The sequence below is a fragment of the Tamandua tetradactyla genome, chromosome 6, assembly GCF_023851605.1.
Source record: "Tamandua tetradactyla isolate mTamTet1 chromosome 6, mTamTet1.pri, whole genome shotgun sequence".
In the NCBI taxonomy this organism is placed as follows: domain Eukaryota; kingdom Metazoa; phylum Chordata; class Mammalia; order Pilosa; family Myrmecophagidae; genus Tamandua; species Tamandua tetradactyla.
In genome coordinates this window covers 49469535-49493677 of record NC_135332.1, presented here as the reverse complement: position 1 = coordinate 49493677, position 24143 = coordinate 49469535, and the positions used below count along the sequence as shown (strand labels likewise).

Sequence of the window (24143 nt, the reverse complement as noted above, 5' to 3'; positions counted from 1 at the left end):
ATATTTCATGCTGCACATTCCTCTAGCCACAGAGGTTCTTTCACCGGGTCTGTGAGTGGAATTCAGAGGAGTCCATGAACTTTGATGGGAAAAAATTGTAACTTTATTTTCATTAACCTTCACTAGAATTTAGCATATTGTTCCATTTTGAATGTAGGCAATAAAGCACCATCATCTCAGCAAGTGCCTGTGACTTGGTCACCAGGAATCAGAGCTGTTTCACGTTACAGCTGTGTAGATAGCTGAAAAAGTAGTTTATACTTGTCATAATTATGGTACTTATTATAGTCACTGCTAGATCTCATTTAATGCTTTAATAAAGAAGCTTTTATTACTCTCTCACAATTTAAAATAGTTTGATAAATGTATTTAAATATAATTGGGTTTTTTTTTTCGTTAACCAAAGTATTTTAGTTTATACATTTAAAGGCAATCATGGGCCTTCCCAGATTGCTCAAGGGATCTGTGGCCCCCAAATGGTTATGACCTCTTATTCTAATTGGAAATTGGGACCTTCTCAAAATATTTGAAATAAAGAATTATCATTTTTTTTGTGTTGTGACTATGTTAACAAAAAGCCCTAACTTGGAGAGAAATATCCTGAGATTTATATTTGGAAAAAAAAAGAATGAATTAACAAAAAACTCCCTTCGAGGTACAGCAGAACCTGGCAAGTGGCACCAAATGCAGGGTGTATGTAAGAGACTGAAGGGGGTGCTTGCATGAAGCATGGAGCCCAACAAAATGAAGTCACTACGTCCCCCCAACTTCCTGGAAGTCCTCACTGGGCCCTTAGGTCGCTTGCTGTCAGCACGGACGGACGGCTTCCCTTTCCTGCTGGAGTCGGCTCGGCCGGCCCCGAGAGGCATGCCGTCACCCTTCTTCTTTTTTTTTAATTTTTGGGAGGTGCATGATCTGGGAATCGAACCCAGGTCTCCCACGTAGCAAGTGAGAATTCCACCACTGAACTATCCTTGCACCACCCTTTTTTTTTTCTTTTTTAATGCAACTTTATTGAGATATATTCACACACCATACAGTCCATCCAAAATATACAATCAGTAGGCTCACGGTATCTTCTCTTGGTTGTGTGTTCATCACCACAATTTTAGAACATTTTCATTACTCCAGGAAAAAAAAGTAAAGAAAGAGAAAACCCCAAACATTCCATTCTCCTTATCCTCCCCCATCACTGATCCCTGCTAGCCTTGGTGTGTTGCCTTTGTTACTGTTGGCGAAAGAATGATAAGATAATACTGTTAGCTATAGCCTGTACTTTGCAATAGGTGTGGTTTTTCCCTTATACCACTCTATTATTAGCACCGTATAATAGTGACATACATTTCTTCTTGTTCATCGAAGAAATTTTTACTATTTGTACTGTTAATCACAGTCATTGTCCACCCCGAGATTTGCTAAGTTGCACAGTCCCATCTTTTAACCCCTGACTTTCCCACCCTTCTTTTTAACTGGGCCCGGGCCATGCCTTCTCCCACACCCACATTCCCTAGTGCAGGGCGGGGTACCTGGCCGGAGCTCGGCGTTGATCACAAGGAATGCCAGGCTGTTCTTGTAGTTAGGTTTAAAACTTATTTTATTTGAGGTTTTAGCATTTTAAGTTTTTTGAAAGCCTTGGATACCCTACCTCTGGAAAAGGCATAGACCCATATGCCTGAATTTGCACAGCCTTCCAGGTCTGCTTCCCCAAAAGCCTATGCAAGGGCTCAGCGTCAGGAGCCCTGACCCAAAGCTGCTGCCGCGGAAGAGTCCACATTGCCAGGCTTACTGTGTGCCAGGCCTGTGCTCAGCTGCATGAGAACTTTCTCATTTAATCCTCTCAGTCTCCTCAGGAAGCAAGAGGAGGCAGCTAAGGCTTTTCTGGAGGGTAAGAAACTTGTGTCAGCTCACAGAGCTTGTGTGTGACTGAGCCCCTAGATCCTGCCTCAGGCAGTCTGGTTCTCGGCTGAAGCATCCTATGTGGAAAGTATCCCCTCCTCCCCAACCCCCAAGTTTTCTACTTCGTCAGTGGCACCCCTTCCCCACCCAGGCAGGAAGCCCTTCCTATTTTAACTCTGTTCTCTGCTGAGAACAGACTGCTCATTTACGTGCTGAGGGCGGGGCAGGGCAGCCTTGGGGTGGGGTAAGGGCTCTCCCGGCTCTCAAGACTCTCTGATGGCTCTCCCACACCCTTCTCCTCCCTGTTTCCTGCCTCACTTCTCTGTGAGTGGTGGCAAAGGGGGATCTGGCAGGCACCTTTCTCTCATCACACTGCCCGCGTCTGGTCGAGTGCCCCGAAGCATGCTTGGGGCTGCCACATGCATGTGTCATGAATGAACGGCCTTTTCCTTCCTGGATTTCCTGCAGGCGAAGCTGGTCCGGTACATCTGCAAGCAGCGGCAGTGCAAGCTGAGCGTGGCTCCTGGCGAGAGGACCTCTGAGCTCAACAGCTACCCCCGCTTCAGCGACTGGCTGTACACCTTCAACGTGAGGCCGGAGGTGGTGCGGGTATGTGCGTGGGACTCGGGCCCAGCCGTGGGGCAGGCGCCACCAAGGCCGTCTGAGGATGGGTGGGCGCGGCGGTCAGTGAATCAGGAAGCAAAGGGTCCACACACAACTCCAAGGGCTAGTTTCCCCATGGCTAAGCCTGAGGGGTGATGCTTTCTACTCTAGAGGGGGACGAGGTATGGGGGGGACAGCGGCAGCCAGGAGGGACCCAAGGTAACTGGCTCGCGAGTGTCCTGGGAGCTATCGCGTTATAAGCCAGGGCAGCCTGACCACACCATCCATTCATTGGTTCATCATAACGAAACAGCCAGCATTTCTGGAAGTCCTGCCGTGGGACAGGCTGTGCCAAAGGCTTTATATGGGTAATCTCATGAGCTCCTAAGAGGGAATTACTATCGTTATTGCTGTTGTATACTTGAAGAAATTAAAGCACAGAGTGGTTAAGTAACTTGTTTAAAATCACACAGCTAGCATGTGGATTTGGACACAGCAATCCGAGTTTAGTTTTCTCTTCTAACTGCTGCAGTTTTCTGTTTGCCCTCTTTCCACCACCAACCTACCCACCTACCCACCGACTGCCAGCCAGTATGTAGGAGAGCATGCTCTGTGTCAGGGAACAGGGACACAGGACAACTCTCTTGGAGTGGCAACAAATCGATGCTTGGCAGGCTTGGTTCACCCAGTCAGGTTTTAAAAATCTCCTCGCTTCTGTTCTGAAATTAAAAGATTACTTTTTTGGTGGTGTTTGAAAAACATAATGAATTCAATATATATAGACACTTTGCAAAACAGAAATAGAAGGGGGAAAATCACATTCACCTTCCACCTCTCAGAGAATATCCGTGATCATGTCTAATGGGTTAGACCTATGCTGTCCAATATGGTAGTCCCTAGCTAGTAAGCTCTTGAAACGCGGCTAGTCCAAATTGAGATGTGCTGTAATTTTAAAGATATACTACACATTCAAGGAGGTGCTGGTTCCAAAGTCTTGGTACAGACAAAAGAATGTAATAACTTCTTATGTTGAATATGTTGAAGTGATACTATTTTGGGTATATTGGGCTAAATAAAATGTTATTAAAATGAATTTCCCATTTATCTATATATTTTTAAAAATATGGCTACTGGATATTGAAATTCTACTGGATGTTGAAAATTGGTTTACGTTCTGTTTCTATGGGGCAGCACTGGTTTAAACCAGCCTGAATAAATTATTGTATAGCCGGCTCTTTTCACTTAACATGCTAATCAACACATTCTCCCCATGTTTCAACACTTACTAAACTCCTCTGTTGTTGGATACGGAGGTTATTTCCAATCTTTGGTTATTATAAATCACACCATGGCCAAAAATAATGTTTTTATGGTCTTAGGAATTTTTGCTAGGAGAGACTCCCTGACAGGTACTGACATAAAAGGCTGAACCAGGTCCCTCCTCTCTTCTGATCTCTTCACCTGTCGGACCCTTTGGCTGTTTTCCCCCAGGGGTGGGGTGGGGGTTGGGGTGCAGGAGCCCCGTGGAGCCCCACAGGGGAGCGCAGAGCTGTGAGCCCTCGGCACCCGGCACTTCTGGCACTAGAGGTCCTCATATCCGTGGCCCAGGCGAGCCTTTAAGAAGCTGGCAGGAAGGGGTTGGCTGCCGTGAAGGCTGAGGGAAACCGCTTTGTGAGTAGAGGTTCCTTGAGCATCGACAGACAGGTGCCCATCTACACACACTGTGTTCGGTGAGCCACACGTCTCCACCCATCTCATGACCCACCGCCCGCCTGGCAGTTTACACCACACCGGAGGGACATGCAGACATGCCCTGGTGAATCCACGGGTACAGATTTATAATCGTGGACTTGGTGACAGTGAAGAACTGTCACCCCAGCCCCCAGCCCCAACCAGCCCCCTTCTCTCCCTAAGACCTCAAGGCTTTCGGAGCACGTGGTACACAGCCTCTCCTCACAGTCATGTTGTAACCTACAGAAGGACACTGAGGCCCGAAAGTGGAGTGACTCGCCCGGCGTTTCATCAGCATTGTCCCTACTTTACAGAAGGGGGCCACAGGTCCAGAGGGGCCGAGGGACTTGGGGGCACAGCTCCAGGAACAGGGACAGGCTTGAGGTTCAGACCCATGTCTGCAGGAACCCAAACTTCCTTTCTTGGCCCTAGAACATTTTCAGTAGATATGTTAACTCCTTGAGGGATTTCACTCAGGTCTCCAGAGCTCTGAAATGTGTACCTGCACCCCATGTCTGTCTTTGAGAGAGGAGCCACATGCTCCCAGGGCAGAAGTTGGCACCTTGGAGGCTGGCAGCAGGGGCTGCTTTGGCCCCTGGAGAGCTGTGTGGTGGTACCAGAGAGAACTGGCCTCTGAGCAGCTGGGACAGTGTCCTCCCTCCAGCCGCACCAAAGCAGAGCAGGTACTGAGTCCAGTGGTGTTTGAATCTTGAAGGCATATGCGAGACATCAGAGCTGGGCAGTGATGAGGAGCAAGCTGGTTTGAATCCAGGGGTCAGGCATGCAGTGGAGCCCAAAAGCCAAATGGGAATTGGGAACCAGAGTGCTGCCTGGCATGGAGGGTGGGGGCAGCTGGGCTAGACAGAAGTCGACAGGCAGCCCTGTGGAATGGAGGGGCCAGGGTGAGACAGCAGGAGTGCCTCCAGCTGCCCAGTGACCTCTTCACTGGGAGAGCATAAGGTAGCTTTTACTGTCCCCTTACACACACACACACACACACACACACACACACACACACACACACACACACACACACACACACACACACACATTTTCTGCCCTGCCCACCCCTCTCAGTAAAAGGTACTACTGCAGTTGCCCAGATCGTGCTTGATTCCTCCCTTGTTCTTACTCTCATGTCATCCCTCGGCAAGCCCATGGGCCTGGCTCCCAAACACACTGCTGACCCATCCTCCTCTCTCCCTCACCACCACTAGTACAGGGGTCCATTGTTTCTTTGCTTGAACCACTGTAGTAGCCATTTGACTAGACTCCCTGTTTTATCATTGACCCTCTTTATCCATTTTCCACACAGCAGTTGGAGTGACTACTCAGAAACATAAATTGGGTTATGTCTCGCCTGCTTAGAGCTCTTCAGTGCTGCCCATTTCCCTCAGGATCAAAGCTACATGCTGTACGTGCTTTAGTCCCTGCCACCTCTCTGACCTCATCTAGCTCACTCCTTCACTTGCTCTGGTCTGGCTTTTGTACTTGTTCTTTCCTTGGCTCATCCATGGATACGATTCTAGTATCAGGGTAATTGTCACCTCCTCCGAGTAGTCTTCCTGATTATTTGATCTAAAGATCACTCCCACCCTGCATTCTCTCTCAGTGCCACCTTAGTTTGTTTTTTCAGTGGCACCACTTTCCAAAGTTATCTAACTTATTCGTTGTATAGTGTCTGTCTCTCTCTCTCAGTGAAATCCATGCTCCTTGCAGCAGACCTACCTGATCAGATCTGTTTGCCACATCCCCACTGAGTATTGGGCCTCATATAGCATCTCTTTGATTGAATAGGTGGATAGATTTATTTATCGAATGAGTTTTGGTCTTCAGTTAAAATCCTGAAAGAGAGACGAGGCCACTGTAAGGACCTGAGCCCCCAAAAGACATCATCCCCAGATATGCCCAGCTGCCCTGAGTCAGCCTCTGGAAAGAGCCCCAGGAGGGTTGATGGCCTGCAGTGGGGGGGGAAGGAAGGGGGTCACGGCAACCAGGAGGCCTGGGGCACCTTCTGACTATACCAATATCTCCTTCATTCAGTGGCTGTGCTTCCAGGAGTCTGAGCTGCCCTTCAGTGGGGGCCTCTGCAGTCAGGTTACTGGGCTGCACCAGCAACCTCCTGGAACCCCTGGCTTTGAAGCCAGTAAAAACAGAGCACATGGTGCAGTGCTGCATCTTTACACGTGTTGTCTCATTTATCACCCAGCATCCCTGTGAAGCAGCTGCCATTTCCTTCATTTCCTTCATGTTGAGGAAGGGGGACTCAGTGGGGTGCAGTCACTCACCCAGTGTCCCAGGGTCAAAGGAGAGCAGAGCTGCATGAACCCCCACACCCTCCCTCTCAGGAGTGCCTGGGTTCCCGGCCTGGCTCTGGGGACCTGGGCAAACCCTTTTACCTCCATGAACCTCGGTTTCCCTTTGTAAAACGGGGGAATAGTTCATGCTCCGCTTGCCGAGGCAGCTGGGAGGATGAAACAGTTAGAGGCCTGGCGGTGTTTACTGGGATGGAGGAGGGAAAATGAGGCCATTTCCCCACCCAGCCTCAGCTGCTGTTATTCCCTGGGAGAGGCCGACCCAGCAGAGAGCACTGGAGGCTTGTACGTGGTGGTGGATCTGAATGTGAGGATTTGTAGGGGGGCTGGGAACTGGGGCAGGTCCTGCCTTCTTTGGGCTCTGAGCCTCCGAGTTTCTCCTTGCTGGGGTAGGAGCGCAGCGGGGGGCCGGTGTGGAGGGGTCTGTTTTCTTGTTTCTAACCCTTGCAATTGTTTGGGGGCTGACCTGGCGCTCACCCACACCCCTTCACACCAGGCCCTGATGGGTCCTGTGTGGATTCCATCACAACTGGTTCTAGAAGTTCTGCCCATCAAAGATGGGTGTAAATTTCAGAAGCAGCTTAAGTTCCAACTATCATAAAAACAGGTGCCTTTACCTAGTCAATTTCAGAGACAGAATCATTTGACTTCTGAATATTACACAAGCATTGTTTTTTTTTCCTGAAACTTTTTTATTCTGTGATAATTTTAGATATACAGAAAAGTTAGAGGTATATACCCCTCACCCAGTTTCCTTCTGTTGTCATCTTACATTAATTTGGTACATTTATAAACAGTAAGCAAATGACACTGGCATATTACTGTTCACTCTGGCATTGATTTGGATTTTGCCAGTGTGTCCATGAGTGTCTTCTTTCTGTTCCGGTACCCATCCTGATACCCCGCAGCATTTGGCTGTCACGCCTCCCCAGACTCCCCTGACCTCTGACAGTGCCTCTGTCTTCCTTGTTTCTATGACCTTGACAGTCATGACGCAGTTATCTTGCACAATGTGGCCCAATCCAGCTTTGTGAATTGCTTGTTGGGATTATGGGTTTTTGGAAGGAATACGATGCTGGTGAAGTGCCCGCGACATATATCACATCGGGGGTTCTTGGGATCCCGTGACACTCACTACTCGGGAGGTTTACCTCCATCACTCGGCTAATGTAGTGGTCGCCAGGTTTCTCCACTGCAGTTACTATTTTCCCCATTTCCCACCTCTATTTAGAAGCAAGTCAGTAAGTCTAGGCCACCCTCAGGCTGGGGTCAGGGGAGTACCTATGCATGTTATTTGGAATTCTCCCATAGGAAAGAGTTGTTTCTTCTCTCCCATACATTCACTTAATCGTATCAGTGTGGACTCATGTGCCCTTGTTTTATACTTTGGGTTCGAATCTAGTACTATGTTATTGACTTTGTCGCTCAAATTGTTCCAGCTTTGGTACTGGGAGCTCTTTCAGGTTGGCTCCTGCGTGCCCTTGACATGTTCTTTGTGTGTGTGTGTGTGTGTGTGTTAGCACTTCCTTACTTTCTGATACTACAAGATGTGTAGACTCATCTTGTGTTTTCCCACCCCAGTCCTAGAATCACCTATTTCACCAAAGAGCCCTGCGAACCATTAAAAATCTAGGTTTTGTTTTTTTTTTAGAAAATATGCATTCATTGTAAAACAAAAACAAAACACAAAGTCCAGCAATCAAGGAGAGAAAGTGAAAGAAATCCCTGCCTCCTCATTTCTCAGGAATAACCACAGGTAACTGCTTCTACTTCTCCTTCCAGACACTTTCTAGGCATCAGACAGCTCTGTGTAGTATCCCTTTTTTGAATAAATGGAATTGGACTGGACGTGCTTCTTCCCATTAATCATCTATATGTTTTATGATTACAAACAACGGTACCCAGACCATCCTTGTTCCCCTGTGTATTTGTGCGGGGAAAAAATCATGGAAGTGAAATTGTCAGGTTGAATTTATATTGATGTTCCAAATTGCCCTTACAAATGCAATAAAAAAATCAGAAAAGGTTTTTATTGTTTTCAGCCACTACAGAGAGGCTCTCACTCTATTCACCCCCGGATCAGACCAACTGCACCTGTTCGTTTCTGAACTTGTACTTGGTTAGGAGATAGTCAGGACCTGTTCTCTCCTCCCTGCACAGACTGAGACCCAGAGAGACAGAGGAGAGGCCAGGCTTCCTGGTGGTGCTCAGCTCTCGGTATGGAACAGGGCTTTGATTCCAGCCTGCTGCGGGTCTGCCTCAGAACCCCTCCCCACCACCCCAAAAATAAAGGCCTAGTCCTTTGAGAGATGGATCATACTCTGCTGTGTCCAAACACGTCCAGCTCTGGCTGGAAGCCAACTGGCCTTTTCTTCCTGGCCTGCCCCATCCTTTAGCCCTCCTGTGGCTTAGGAAGCACCTAAGCTTGGCTCATGCTAAGCAGGAGGAGGGCCAGGTCCTGCTGATTCCTCCCTGGCACAGCCCGACTCCGGGGCCCAGTCCCAGGATGGGGAGAGGGGTTCCCTCAGGCCAAATCTAGGAAGGAGCTAGAAGCCATCAGGATCTCTGGAAAGCTGGCCTGAGAAGTGGGAAAGGATCCTCAAGCATCTCTGTGAGGCACCTTCTTTGGCTTAAAGGATCCTTCTAGAGCTAGAGCTTGCCCCTTCCCTGCCTGACCCTGAAATCTGGCCTCAAGAAGGTCTCCTCTGAGGTGGTTCAGACTCTAGAATGCAGTGCCCTGAAGAAAGAGTGTGTCTATGGATGGGAGGGAGGGGTGGTGGGCAGGAAGGATAGAGATTTGGACCACAAGGCACCACCAGGCCCACGAGGAAGTCATGGGGGTGTGGGGAGGCAGGGAAGTCACAGCGTCAGCTCCTCGGTTCCCAGGCAAGGATTAAACGCAACCATACCACTTCCACCTGACTGGACCTTGCAGACTGGTCTATGCAGGCCAGCTACTCCATGGACTCTGCAGGTGTGCCACAGGTATCCACTGCCTCTCAGAGCAACTGTCTGGTGGAAGCAAGATGACCTGTGTACCTGTGACTGCGGTTGGCCAGGTGTGGGGAGCAGGCAGGCCCTGGGGTTATGGGTATCTAGAATAGGCCCCTTTGCCAAGTTACTTCATCTCTCCAGGCCTCAATTCACCCATATGAGAAATGACAGGATTGAAATGGATCGTTTTTAAGTCCTTCCCTTACACAGAATGTTAGTTCTTCTGAGGAACTCAGAAGGAGAGATGTTACATCAGGTGATGTGGTTCAGGGATGCCCCATGGAACAGTGCCCCACCTTTATCCCCATCCCCCAAGTCCTTCAAATAGTGGCTTTGCCTAGTATCACAGATGTGTCTGTTTTCCCACATTTATGACCCTGCTCCCCTCAGGATTTCGTAACACAGCAGTTTTCCCACTGCACCCTTACATAATGCTTAAGTCCAGCAGCTGGAGCAGATTCTCCAACCCAGATTAAATGATGACCTTTCACCTCTCTCCCCCCAAGTCCAAGCTTTTCTCCCATAGATTTTGATTCCTTACAGTGTGTCTTAACCTGTTTCCTAGTCCACATGAGAAGTGATTAGGAAGCAAACACGTATCCATGGACAATAGACATGTGAGTTAAATTTTTTTTTCCAATACCAAATGGAATATGGTAATGTTATAAAGTAAGAAAGCCAAGGCCTGCCTTCCTCTTCCACGTCTCAGAAATAAACCCTGTGGTTAACAACTCGGTAGGTGCCCCTACCAGACCTTCTCATGCATTTTACAATCATTTAAATAGACACACACATTTGTTTCCCTTTCTGTATGTTTGCTAAAATAGGATGAAATAATATATATTATTCTGCAGGTTTGCAGCCTCAATCTCATCTCCTTATTAGTCCAAACACAACTACATCATTCTTCAACAGTAGAAAGCTTAGTTTCGATTTCCTTAAAATACCTTATGAATGGTGCTTGCCTGCCCACATCGATGCCCGCCGTGATGCCCTGGGAGTCTGCTGTGGTCCTAAGTGAGGCTGAGAGCTCATGCCTGGCGGGGGCTGGTCCTTGGGGGGGGGGGGGGGGGTCCTCGGGAAATATGGTGAAGGAGTGACTGAGGAATGAATAAATGGATGAAGTTACCATGGGAGGGACGCTGGGCTAGCAGACGTAAAATGGGGGTCTCTCTCAGGTTTGTTTGTCTCTGTGCTTTTTTTTTTTTTTTAAGAGCTTCAAATCCAGGCAGCACAGCAGGTTATTTCTGCCAAACCGTCAGTGGTCAGTGTTGAAGGCCTCAAGCGTTAAGCCAGTCAGTCCCCCAACCTGACTTGCCCCAGGGCTGCTCTTTGCGTGGTGGCATTTGTCCTTGAGCCTCTCTGTGTTCTCTGCTGACCTAGGCCCCGTCACGGCTTCACTGTTGGGCCCCGCGTTTCCCTCAGGAGCACAGGTACACGTCGTGCGCGTGTATAATCTCTTTCCTCGTTTTCGGTATTGCCTTTCTAGGGTCCGTCTCTGTGAGGTTATCTAAATATTATTTCAGCTTCTGTCTTTAGATTGGTTGGTGTTTGTGATCATAAAGTTTCCAGGACCTAAAGCCTTTCTGCTGAATGGGGAGGGGGCTGGGACTGGACATGGATGTAGGCGATCGCTGCATTCCGGGCTTCTGGTGTGAGGGAAGCCATTCTGTGCTTGTTTCTCCTCTTCCCATGTGTGTCAGAGCTCAGCCTCTGCAGCTCCAGAGCCTGTCGTGGACGCTTCTGTCCTGCGCAGCCTCTGATTCCACCTTCCTTCCCTCATCTGTGGATGCTGGGAACAGGTTGGGTGGAGCCTTCATATATACCCAGGCATTTGTATCTCGAGCAGTGCTGTCCAATAAAACTTCCAGCAGTGATGAAATGTTCTGCATTGCTCTATCTATTGTGGTGGCCACTAGCCACATGTGGCTAATGAGCATCTGAAATGTCCCTATTGCAACTGAGAAACTGAAATTTAAATTTTATTTTAATTAATTTTAGTTTAAACAAACATATGGCTGGTGTGCTGTATTGGACTGTACAGGCCTAGAGCCTGTTGGGGAGGGGAACGGATGCTGAGAGCTGGGATGTTTAAGATACCGTCCCTGGCCCCAGGAGCTCACAGGTTCAGGTGAGAGAAGGCCAAAATGTATAAGTCTAGAGCTGGGCACCAACTGCCCTGATGGAAGCCAGCTTGGAATCTGTAGGGGCAAACCCACCTTAGTTAGGGTAAGACCAATGCCAGTGAAGGCCTCCCTGAGAGCTGGGAGGGCTGGACAGGAAGGGCGCACCAGATGAAGGGATATATGCAGAGACCCTGAGATGTAAAAAAGCTGGTGTCATCCTCATCGGATGTGTTTTAAAAGGGCCGTTCTGTGAGGAGATGGGTGAGGAAGGAGGGTCAGTTCACAGGACCATCCATGCATTGACAGGAGTTGGAGTTTATCTGGGATGATGGACAGCTAATAAAAGTAGGTGTATGTGTGTATGACAGACAGGGAGAGAGGGGGTCAGATTTGTTTTTAAGGAGGATAAAACTAAGGGTGAGAAGGCTGGGGACAGGTGAGAGGTGAGACAGTGACCCCGGCTGGTATGGGAATGAGGACTGCCCCATGGAGGAGGCTAATGGGCTGGCTCGAGGAGTTAGGGATTGAGGTGGGAGTGGGAGAGCAAGCTCAGAGGCAGACCCTCCCCCCCAACAGCTGGAGTTCCACACTATGGTTATTTCCAGCAACCTCAGGTTCCACAGCTTAAAAAAAAAAAAAAAAAAAAAGAAAGAAAAAAAATCACAGCTTCATTTCTGGCTGCAGCTGGGGAAATGATTTCACAGTCTGTTGGCATGGAGCCATTTTTTTTCCTTCAGCAATTTCCCTGTTGGAAATTGCTAATGGAAGTGGCAGGCGCTGGCTGGGGTCAGTTCTAGAGTGAGTGTGTGCGTGTGTGTGTGTGTGTGTGTGCGCGCTGCAGTGCCTGGCATTCTAGGGCAGATGCCACGACCTACACACAGGGTCGCTGGATAAGCTCTTGCTGGTGGTGTTTTCTGAACTGAAGATACAGGCAGGTCTGGTAAGGGGTATTTCATTATGGACCTGTTTGGGCACGTTTCTCTTTCCCCTTTCTTCTATCCTGAGTGCCCATACTTAAAATGAGGTGTACTCTTGGAGGTGGGGAAGGATGCTACATGATTTCTGTCACCCTCTTAGTGCCTAGAAATTCTGAGCCCACTGGCTAGGGGTGGCCGTGTAGCTGGGTCTCATCAGTAAGATGGGAGGATACGTAAAATCTAAGCCAGAAAAATGAACTGGTATTTGGCTCCTACGGTGTAGCTTTCATCTTCATGAATCCTGTTCCTCTCCCTTGTAGCCTCTCTTCCCATCTGTCTTCCTGCTGGTCCCCACCCTCTCCCTTTGGGAGGCAGAAGTCCGGCTGTTCTGACAGCCTTGCTCTTTGGCAACTAGGAGTTTCCTCAAGAAGTAGACATACGAGCCTTGCCTGGCCCCACGGAGGAACTGCACAGATGTGTCAGTCGGGGCTGCCTTGGTAATGAGGAATTGAGATCCTGGGAGCTGGGTCTCAATACCAGCCCCATAAGGCTGGGCACAGAGCTCTCCCAAGGATGGGGAAATGGAGGTCTGAGCAGTGGATGGGCCTGTATCCTCTAACCAGTCAGGAGAGAAGCTGAAGTTGGAATATGGAAAGAAGAGGGCAAACTCAAAGTCAACATTTTATATACATCATCCTACTTAGTCCTTATACCCTGGAGTTGGACGGGAAGGCAATAGGAGCAAACTGAAGCTCAGAGAAATTGAGTGACTTGTCAACATCACACAGCAAGCTGATGACGGAGCCAAAATTCAAACCCAGGTCCTTGTGACTCCAAAGCCTGGCCTCCTCCGACATGACTTTGCCATGTGACATCTTACCCAGGATAGCCCAGCCTGGGGCTACTGTATGCAGTTATGTAACTGAATTGACCTTATCTCTCTCTCTCTCCCTGTCTCCCTCCTTTTTATCCTCCATCCCTCCCTTCCTCCTTTCCTTTCTCCTTTATAACCATTCATTCTACATCAGTTGATCACTTACCTTGTGCCAGGCACCCAGTTAATTATCACAGGGATTAAATGATGAATAATATACAGTCCTATGGGGCTTACAGTGAGGTAACAAGTACATGTCTGCAAAGGGCCCTAATACAGAGCTGACTGATGGGGCCTGAAGGGAGAAGAGAGAAAATGTGCCGAGATACAAAGCTAAGGGCCTACTTCTGCATTTTCCCCTCTTCATCCATCCATCCACCCATCTATCCATCCACCCACCCATCCATCCACCCATCTATCCATCTTTCCATCCATCCATCCATCCATCCATCCATCCATCCATCCACCCATCTATCCATCCACCCACCCATCCATCTTTCCATCCATCCATCCATCCATCCATCCATCTATCCACCCATCCACCCATCTATCCACCCATCCATCCATCCATCCATCCATCCATCCATCCATCCATCCATCCATCCATCCATCCATCCATCCATCCATCCATCCATCCATCCATCCACCCACCCACCCACCCACCCATCCATCCATCCATCCATCCATCCACCCACCCACCCACCCACCCATCCATCCATCCATCCATCCATCCATCCATCCATCCATCTATCCATCCATCCATCCATCCATCCATCTATCCAGGGTGGACTTAGCACATCTTCTATGCCAGGTCCTGTTCTAGATGCTGCACATGAGTTCCTGTCCTTACAGAACTTACATGTATCATTTTCTCCAGTTGATGAAATAACATTTTTCTGATCTTGAGCCAAAGTGCCCTCTTTAAATTTTGTAGGGATGCAGATGCCTCTGGTTTCTAGAAATCTGAAAAGTCATGAGCATCTTCTGCCTAGCCCTGTACTGCTTGCTAGTTTTGAATGTTGAGCCCATCTCCTCGATGCTTTGGGTTTCGGGGCTTCTAAGTTCAGTGAAAACTGACTAGGCTGGAAGTGCCGTGTGAGCAGGGACCTGGGTTATTTCTTCATTCTTTATCCCCAGTGCCTGTTCTCGTTTAATGACTAAATTTTATTAAGGTTATGTAGAGAGTTTTGGTTTCTTGGGCCCAAGATGTTTCAGGAACTTTCTCACCTGCACCAGTGAAGGTGGAACTATATAGGATACTCTAGGGAGGGAAGACTAACTAACCAGCTGCTGACGGCCTCCTGAGGCCTGGGGATATCGGGAGCCAGGCTCCTCAGCTGCTTCTGGCTTCTGTTGGTGACAGACTTTTTATTTGTGGCCTTGGACAAGTGTTGTACCTGTAACCCTACTGTGAAATGGCTTTGCTTAAGTGTGTGGCCAAGCCTCCTGGGGGCTACCTAGTTCCTGTGCTGTCAGCTTTGATTGGTCCGTCCTCTAGGAACCTCATTAAAGGCAAGACAGCTCTAGAAAAGATCTGACCAGCCAGATGTCATTGGGAAATTGTGTCAACACCGTACCATACTGTTTTAATTACTATAAAAACAAAAGTCTCTTCTCTCATTACTCTTCTCTTTCAAATACTTCAGCATATAAATTCCAGTGGCCCCTGCTCCTAGCTATATCTGCCTTTGAGCAGGCTAAAAATTCTGCAGTTGGAAAGCAGGAACAGACCATAACCTCATGGCCAAGAATGTGGCCTTGGGAGGAAGGTAAAATCCTGGCTTGGCCACTTGCCAACAGTGTGACCTTGGACAAGTACCTTAACCTCTCTGAGCCTGTTTACTCGTCGGTCAGTTGCTCTCACTAGAAACTTAGGATGCATTTTTTATTCTTTCTGCTTCCTTACCCCTGCTTAGCAAATCCCGTTGGCTCTATTTCCAAATAAATACTCAAATCCATTTATGCCTCTTTTTTGCCACTGCTGCCTCCTTAGTCCTAGCTACCAACCCCTGCTTGGACTTCTGCAGTAGCCTCCTATGTCACTTTCTGTTTCCACTCTTGCCCTGCCCTTCGGTATATTCTTTAGGAGTCAAAAGTGAATTTCTTAAAAACCCAAATCTGATTAATTTTTCTGAGTAAAATCCTTTAACGTTATCTTATCATGCTCAACATAAAATATAAACCTCTCTTCATTACCTGTGAGGCCCTAGAGTATTTGGCATCTTCCTTCTTCCTCTACATAGACTTGTGCCTTCCCTACTCTTCTCCTGGTGTTAGAACATGCTGAGTTGTTTCTTGTCTTAGGATAGGGCCTTGTGTGTTCTCTTCCCTCTGCCTGGAAATTTCTTTGCCCTCATGGCAAGCACATTCTCATCATCTGACAGGACCTGGGAGGGCCACCTCCTGAGACAGGCCACTCTGCCTCCCCCTGTATGCACCACTTTATCTCAGCGTGCTGTTTCCTTTTTAGCATTTATTCACAAATTTCAATTACATTTTGTTTACTTTTGAAATTTGTTTTCTAGTCTCAGTTTCTCATGGGAAGGTAGGCTCGCCAAGGAAAGAAACCATCCATCTGGTTTGCTGCTGTTATTTCCAGTGCAGAGTCAAGTGCCTGGCACATCGTGGGTAATTTTCAGTAGGATGGAGGGTCGGAGGCAGGGGCAGAAGGATGGATGAATGACATAGTACCACGGCCCATAATAAGCCCTTGCCGAGTAAAAGCTGCTGTGTTGTCTTACTACTAGTTAGAACTTTTCTATAGCAAGCTCTGGCACTCACCTCAAGCTGGCTTAAGCAAAAGAAACTTTTTTCATCTGAGATAACATAAGTCCAAGAAGTGTGGCTGCAGGGGCTCAAGTGATGCTGTTAGGGCTCACCTCTCAGGCAGGCGTCCTCCACGTGGCAGGCAGGAAGGGCGGTGCAGCTGAGCCTCCCTGCCTCTCAGCCTAGCAGCACTTGCCTGTGTAGAGTTTCTTCCCCCTTCACTATAGCCGGAAGATCCCGGGCGGGGCTCTGATTGGCCTGGCTTTGGGCACATGCTCGTACTGGAGCCAATCACAGGGCTAGGAAAACGGGGCGCTCTGATTGGCCTACACTGAGGCCTGGGCCCCGCCCTGTGGCAGCCGAGGGGAAGCGGCCTGAGGTACTTGCTCTCAAGAACGGGTTCTTGAAGGAAACACAGCTCTGTCAACAGAAGGAGGAGGCACGCGAAAACGACTCTCAGCCCCGCAGATAGCAATAACAGCCACTCCTGCAGCTGCCGCCACCCCACCCCCCCGCACCCTGACTCGGGGCTCTGTGGAGGTGGGTCCCCTGGCTTTCCCAGGGGTCCCAGATGTGACCATTGTGCCTCCATTTACCCATCAGCAAGTGGAACTCTTGAGTCTGTGTAGGAGAGGGGTGCAGGCCCTCTGACTTAGCCATGACTGTCCAAGGCTTGGCAGCTGAAGCTAAGAGTCTGTATATTGGTGAGCTGAACCCACCCCCTTTCCCTCCTCTCCCCCTCCCCTCCCCCCTCATTAATCCCCCTTAGCTTTTGTTTTTATCAGCTTTTCTCATTTTCCTCATTATGAAAGTAGTAAAAGTGTTTATCATAGAAAATTAGAAACTGTAGGAAAGCAAAACAAAAAAAATTTTAAAAATCATCTGTGATTATAAACAGAGACCGTCACTGGTGTTTGGCTTTTTTTTTTGTAATACCCAGTGGTTTATACATATGTACATTTTCAAAATGTGAGAAGTATAGAAACTATAGAAAATAATAGTGGTAACTGTTTATTGTTGAGTATCTCATTTAACCCTCCCAGTGATCTTATGAGGCAGGCAATGCTTTTATTCCTAGTATACAGATAGGGGAACTGAGAGTTAGTGATACTGTCACTTCCTGAGGTCACCTAGACAGGAAGTGGTGCAACTAAGATTCATATACAGGCATGCTGCCTCCAAAGCTGGGGTCACAAGATAATATGTATTTAAATTCTCACATTTAGGATCATGTTGTACATTCTCCTCTGCAATGCCTGAGCACTGCCCCCCATAACCCCTCTAGCCACTAAAAACAGCCACTCAACTATTTATTCTCTTACATATAGTACAATTCACTGTTTGGAGTGTGCAGTTGTAGGAGTTTTGACAGCTGAGCATCATTTTAAGTGACTCTCTGTGCCATTCAGGGTATTTGTTGTAGTGTGTGGCTCTCCCTGGGGGTGTCCATGCTGCTCAGCCAGAGTGAACGCCTCTGGAGGGATTGGGGGGGCAGTTGAAGTTCATGTGGGGTGGGGGTTTCCCCAGCTGATTCATTTGGGGAAGGGAGATGATACCGTTCCTTGATGACTCAGTTCCTACTCCTTGGAGGGGGCCAGCAAGGCAGGGACAACCTCTGTCTGTGGCCTGGCATGCAGGGTATCCTGGGCACCCGAGCCCCAGCCCGCCTCGGCAGTGCCCCCAGAGCCTGTCTGTCTCACGCCCAGCACCTGCTCCGGGAGGTATGTGCTGACTCCCCAGCTCCGGGCACAAACTATTTTTGGCTGCAGTGACTGTTCACTGCAGTCATGAAAACAGAAACCCCTCTCCCTGCCTTGCTCTTCACTGGGACACGGCCGCAGGGGCCGGGGCTGCCGGGGACCCTGGGCCCAGGGCCCTCACCATGCACTGCCTGTGGAACTGGGTGATGGCCAAGGCTACGAGGCGCGCAGGGGTCCCGCCGCCCGTGGTGCTGAGAGAAGCGCGAGGACTGGGCCTGCCAGGGCTGGAGGGCTGCACGGTGAGCACTGGGTGTGGAGTCAGGCAGCCTTTCCCAGCGTCCCTGCAATGGGCCCATTTTTGTCTGGGCTCTGAGTCCCTGCTTTGCTAACTGTCCATAGAATGCAGCTGGGGAATCCACCGGTCAGCGTAAAATGTGACTTCCATCTCATTTTTCATTTTGTTTTTCCTGGGATAAAGTGGCTGGGGGAAAGGTCAGACTTCCTGAGATGGATTGTCCCCTTCCCTCTGGTGCTAGGAAATTGTTTTTGGTCTTTTAGTGCTTTGGGTTTGAACAGGACACACGCTTGTTTTGAGCATGCTCCTTTGGCAGGGAACTTAAGAAACTGGAGATGTGTAGGCTGACCCAGCCCTACTTCTCAGGCTGTGAGTCCTGGCCCTGGAGTGACACAGACCAGGCTCTAAATCCAGGCTCCATTATTGACTTGCTTTGACTTAAGGTGAGTAACCAGCAATCTCTGAACCTCTGTTTCCTTAGCTGCAAGGCGGCAATACCTAGGCTATTTAATGGGTGGTAGCTGTACCAAGTCGTTATTTCTGTGATTATACTAGTTTTGAACAGAGAAAGTATGTGGAGAGGCTGAGTAGGAATCAGTGTGCCACAGCCATGTGTGCCTTTTGGGCCCCTTCTCAGAACCTGGGTGTTTAGAGGGTAATGCAGATGATGCAGAATTGCCTCTTCTTTTCAGATAGAAGAAAATTATGCAGTTACCAAAGTGGGATCAGGGGTGAGCAAGAACGTGGAGTTAGAGACTTCTGTCCACCTCCCATCTTCTGAGCCTCTGAGACTGTAGGGAGACCTACCAGGTCCTGGGTGGGACAGGAGTGCATGCCCTGTTGCTTCGGGATGGCACGGGGCTCTCAGCCCATGAGACAAGCACAGGGCTTGGCATCCCTTCAACCAGCCACGTCAGGAGGTCATGCTCAGGGCAGACCTCACTGGAATTTTCCTCTTAGCTTATCTCTTGGACCAGTTCAGAAAACCTGGAAGGGATGAAACCTTCACCTGTGGGAATGTCCACCATGGAAAATGGGGAGCTCCCCCAGGAGCAGGATGCGTCCTGGTGTTGGTCATTGGAAGGGGTGGCCCAAGCAAGTCTCCTCTGCGTGTCTTGTTTCCTTCTGTGTAAAATAAGTGTTGCACTAGATGGTCTCTGTGGTCCCTTCAAACTCTTACTTTAACCTTGGCAGAGAAGGGGTTTCTTCTCTCTTGTCTTCCGAACCTCATGAATATTCATTGGCCCCCTTTCCTGCCCTCAGAACCTGGTAGCTATGGTGATGACCTCCTTGGCCATCAGCTCAGTGGCTCCCTTGGGCTCCCCTAGCTTTGAGACTTATTGCTGCTGTGGGGCAGAAGTTGTTTACTGGGTTTTTGTAAAATTACTAAGAGGGGCTGCCTATCTCCAGAGTCTCCTGGGAGGTCTTGGTCTCCTGGTTGGTCACCGTGGATAGCTCTGAAACAATGCAGCTCTTATCTTCAGATAGAGGAGCCTGGTTCTCAAGTCTCCGGTTCTGGACTCACTTCCTATGCCCTGGCCCGATCCCCCACCTCGATAGACACAAAGTCCCTAAGGACAGCCCTCACGTGCTGAACCCTGGGGCACACGCCTGTGGTGGAGGATGCTGTGATATGGCTCCTGGCTCTGCAGGAGCTGGGGCCAGTCATGTGCCAGGACCCTGGGGTGAGGACTTGTCACAGTACCTTGTGGCCCATTTGCCAGTTTGGGCACTTCCTGGTGCAGTGGGCCTCACTGGTTGAATTCAGGGCTTTCATTGTGCAGATTTGGAGGAGCAGATAAAGAATAGACCTGTCTGAAATTTCTCTTTTTAAAGCTGTATTTGACAGGGGAGACTTGGAAGGGAAGAAATTGGGAGACCAGCTGCAAACTGGTACAAACATGGCCAAGCTAGAGAGCCTCTGTTGACTTTGGAGGAGACCTGGGATTTTCTATGGGGACATGCATTTCAAACCAGACCCTGCTTCCTGTACCCTCTGCTTAAGATTACCAGGCATCCCAGTTGGCCTGGCCAGGGATGGTCCCAGTTCAGGCTTATTGTTCTGGTACAGTTACTCACAGCTCCAGCCCACCCTCTTCATGCTCAGAAGTGTGTCTGTGGGGATGGTACATCAGGCGGTCACCTTCCCTCTGCAGCCCCTTCTTCATCCCACTGCCCGCCCGGCCTCTGTTCCCCCCACCTCTGCCCATTCCTCATCACACCTGCTGTTTCTACAGAGGCATTGGGGCACACATGAGCCGGGGGGGGGGGGGGGTGCAGATCTGGGGAAATTACTGCAGGGGTGGCAGCGGGATAGCAATGAAGAAGTAAACCCCTGGTTTACTCAGCCCTGGTCCTTTCACACTGCCTTGCTTTGCCCAGGAAGGGACTTTCCTGTTTGCTCTTTCCCCAGAAGACAAGCTTCACCCAGCGGTTAATGTAGCCTATCAGTTGTTGGAAGGTCCCTGTCTTACTTTTGAATACTCCTTTTTTTAGAGAGGATTCCGCTTTTGACCTGAGTTTTATTGTGGAGTCTTTGGATAATAACTGTATTTTTCCCCCACCGTCAGCAAACATCCTGGGTGTTTAGAAACCCACCCTGTGGGATCCGCCCAGTGTCCTTCCTCTATCTGGGGAATAGCATGTATTCAGGGACAGTGCTGCCCCGAAGCCAGAGAATATGCATGTATATTCCTCTAGCACTAGGTCTGTATGGACATTTTCAAATAGTGGCCAGGAGGAGTGTTTTTGGAATTACGAATGTGTGTGGATAACATAGAGAAAGATGGCAAAATGCAGGCCACGAGGATGGCAGAGGTGAGCAAACTTTGGGGCCTCCCTCCACGTTCCTTTTCTGGCTGATTCTGTGCTGTTAGCACAGAAGGTGGCAGAATGAAAGGAACGAGGAGCATCGAGGCCCAAAGCCACCAGGAGCTGAAGTCCAGCATACTCAGTGTCCAGCAAGTATTAGTTGAGTGTCTGAGTGACCTACTAGATCAGGGATCTACAGACTCTTGTCCGTAGACCAAATCAGACTATATATTTGAGATAAAACTGTTTTTTACATTTTTAAATGGTTAAAAAGCAAAAGAATATTACGTGAATATACCGTGTGAAAATAACATGAAATGCACATTTCAATGTCCATAAATAGAGTTTTATAGGAACACAGCCATACCCATTTATTTATGTATTTGGCAGTGCCTGTTTTCAAGCTACAGTGACAGAGTTGAGTGGTTGTCCAAGTCTCTGTCCCACAAAACTGAAAGTACTTACTTACCTGGCCCTTTACAGAAAACGTTTGCTGATTCTACACTAATACTTCAACATCAAAATGAGGAAGAATGTGGTATGTCCCTGCTGATACAGGGTGACAGTGACCAGACAGGCTTTCCAGGAGGGCAAGGTGGACCCTTCACAGCACCCTGGGGTGAGGACACTGGCTGGGATGACAGCAGCTTTAGCCAGAAATTGGAGATCTGGTTGGAAAGCACCAGCTTCCTCCAGAAGGCAGAAGAGAAACTGAGGGGGCTGCTTGATGGGAGCCTGGAATTCAGGCTAAGGGTATTTAAAGGAATGTAGGGAGAAGACCTTGTTAGAGGTATCCAGAAGCTGCCTTGAGCCCTGCTGCAGAAGCTCACACTAACAAGTCAGGCTGGGTTGGCTGGATTGAAGTAGGTGGAGATGGCCAGCTCCAGCCCCACCACTGTGGCTGTGTTACCTTTAGCAAGTTACTTGCCCTCTCTGAGCCTTAACACCCATCTCAGGTGTTCTGAGTATGGTGTGCACTGAACTCTGTAGTGTATCTGTAGAGTGCCTGCCTACTGCACAGGAGATGCACAACGAATGCTCATTACCCAATCTTTCTTGATCCCCTCCCCGTGTCTTTCTTTGGCCTGCATCGCGCTGCTCCCACTTCCCATCTCAACCCATCACACCCCTGCACCATCCTGTGGCTTTCAAGTCCAGACACACAAATACATAGGCCAGAGACAGCTGATTACTAAAAACTACATTCTCGTGTTGATGACAGCCCAGCTCTCTGCTCTGTGAGCCCTATCCTGCCTTGCGGAGGGGAGAGGGCCAGTATATGAGAGTGGGCATCTCCAGGGACATCTGTGAGATTGGGCTTGAGCCAAAGGAGTGTAGGTCTCATGAGAGGACAGACACCAGCCCTGTCCTGGTCACAACCAGACCCATTTTCTGAACTGGGCTTTCTCTGACTTTGTGCCCTGGGCTCCTTTGGCCAGACTTCAGGCCCTGCAGCTTGCCTGGCTTCATGGTTCCCACACTCAGAAATGCTGATTTCATTAGTATGAGGTGGGCCCTGGCATCAGGATTCTTTCATAAATCTTCCTAGGGAATTCCAGTGTGCAGCCAGGGTTGAGAGCCGCTAATCTGACCGAGACAACCCACTCACTTTACAGATGAGGAAACAGAGGCCCAGAGTGGGGCAGGGACTTGCCCAAAGTCAAGGGGCAAGGACTAAGTTCCAGCTGCTTCCCCTCACTGTTGTGGCTGGCTGGGAAGTGGCGTGGAGGAACTGGGGTCTGCCCTGACTTCTGCCAGGAGAGGGCTTTGCTTTCCCTGTTTCCCAGAGGTGAGATGGTCAAGAACTGCCCCCATAAGCCAATTCCCATGCTAAGTCAGTATCTCTAAGCTTTCTGCTGATCTTAAAGCCCCGGAGGCTGCCTAACCCAGGCTCCTTGCTGCCCGGTCTTTCCTCCTAGAATATATATTATTATCCACGTTTTGCTCCTCCCTCCCCCTCCAGAGCACAGGAAGGAGCATCTGTCCGGTGCTGTCTTTTTTTTTTTGGGATATTATTTTTTTAATTTATTTATTAATTTAAAAAAATTTAACAAAAGAAATATAACATTAACATAGATAATCAGTAATTCACAATATCATCACTTAGTTGCATATTCATCATTTTTTAGAACATTTGCATCCATTCAGAAAAAGAAATAAAAAGACAATAGAAAAAGAAATAAAACGAAAACAGAAAAACAAAAAAGATTATACCTACCATACCCCTTACCCCTTGCTTTCACTGATCACTAGCATTTCAAACTAAATTTATTTTAACATTTGTTCCCCCTATCATTTATTTTTATTCCACATGTTCTACTTGTTTCTTGACAAGGTAGATAAAAGGAGCATCAGACACAAGGTTTTCACAATCACACAGTCACATTGTGAAAGCTATATCATTATTCAATCATCCTCAAGAAACATGGCTACTGGAACACAGCCCTGCATTTTCCGGCAGTTCCCTCCAGCCTCTCCATTACATCTTGAATAACAAGGTAATATCTATTTAATGCGTAAGTGTCCGGTGCTGTCTTGCCGACTTCAGGTGTGTGGGCTTCCAGCTGGGCTGCCACGGGAACACCCTTTTGCCCGTCTTGGGCACCCTCCCTCCTGCCCTGCCTCTCTGGGCTCTAACCTCGGAGGGATGCACAGGGTCCTTATGTCACCATCCATCTCTGGAGTGTCCTTTTCAGGGAAAACGTCTGTGGTTAAGGTACTGGCGTTACAGGGAAGCTGAGGGATGCAGCTGCCCACATGAATCAAGAAGCCAGGCTCTAAAAACGGCCTTCAAGGGCCGGCAGTTCGAGCCATGCAGCAGCCCTTCTTTACCGGCTCATCAGTAGCCCTGAGATTAGAAGGCCCCTTAGAAATGCGATGTATGAATTTGCTCTTTGGTCATCCCTCCGCGTGGACCTTTGCCTGTATTCTGGCTTGAGCTGCGATGTGTTCTTTTATGTGGCTCACCCAGGCATTGAAGCCCCCCGTATCCTGATGACTGGTGACAACCGGCACTTTTTTCTAAGTATAGACCCAGGCAGCCCCGTGGCTGCTGGTAAGTTCCAGTGTACCATTTGATACCCAGCTGCCCCGAGCTGCCAACCTTCCCAGTCTG

At 48.9% G+C, this 24143-nt stretch overlaps 1 protein-coding gene and 1 long non-coding RNA gene across 3 annotated transcripts in view; one reads left to right on the top strand and one right to left on the bottom strand.

Moving 5' to 3' along the window:
- KSR1 (kinase suppressor of ras 1) overlaps positions 1-24143 on the top strand; it is a 163841-nt gene that overhangs the window by 86131 nt on the left and 53567 nt on the right. For both annotated transcript variants that reach the window (XM_077165248.1, XM_077165247.1), the window contains exon 2: positions 2365-2505. In XM_077165248.1, coding sequence (XP_077021363.1) covers positions 2365-2505 — 141 coding nt within the window. The remainder of the gene's footprint in view (positions 1-2364; positions 2506-24143) is intronic.
- Positions 1412-16432, bottom strand: LOC143687858 (uncharacterized). Its single transcript, XR_013177709.1, has 3 exons — positions 16238-16432; positions 5959-6074; positions 1412-5111 (listed from the first exon to the last, which is right to left on the bottom strand). It is a non-coding gene; the product is annotated as an uncharacterized LOC143687858 (long non-coding RNA).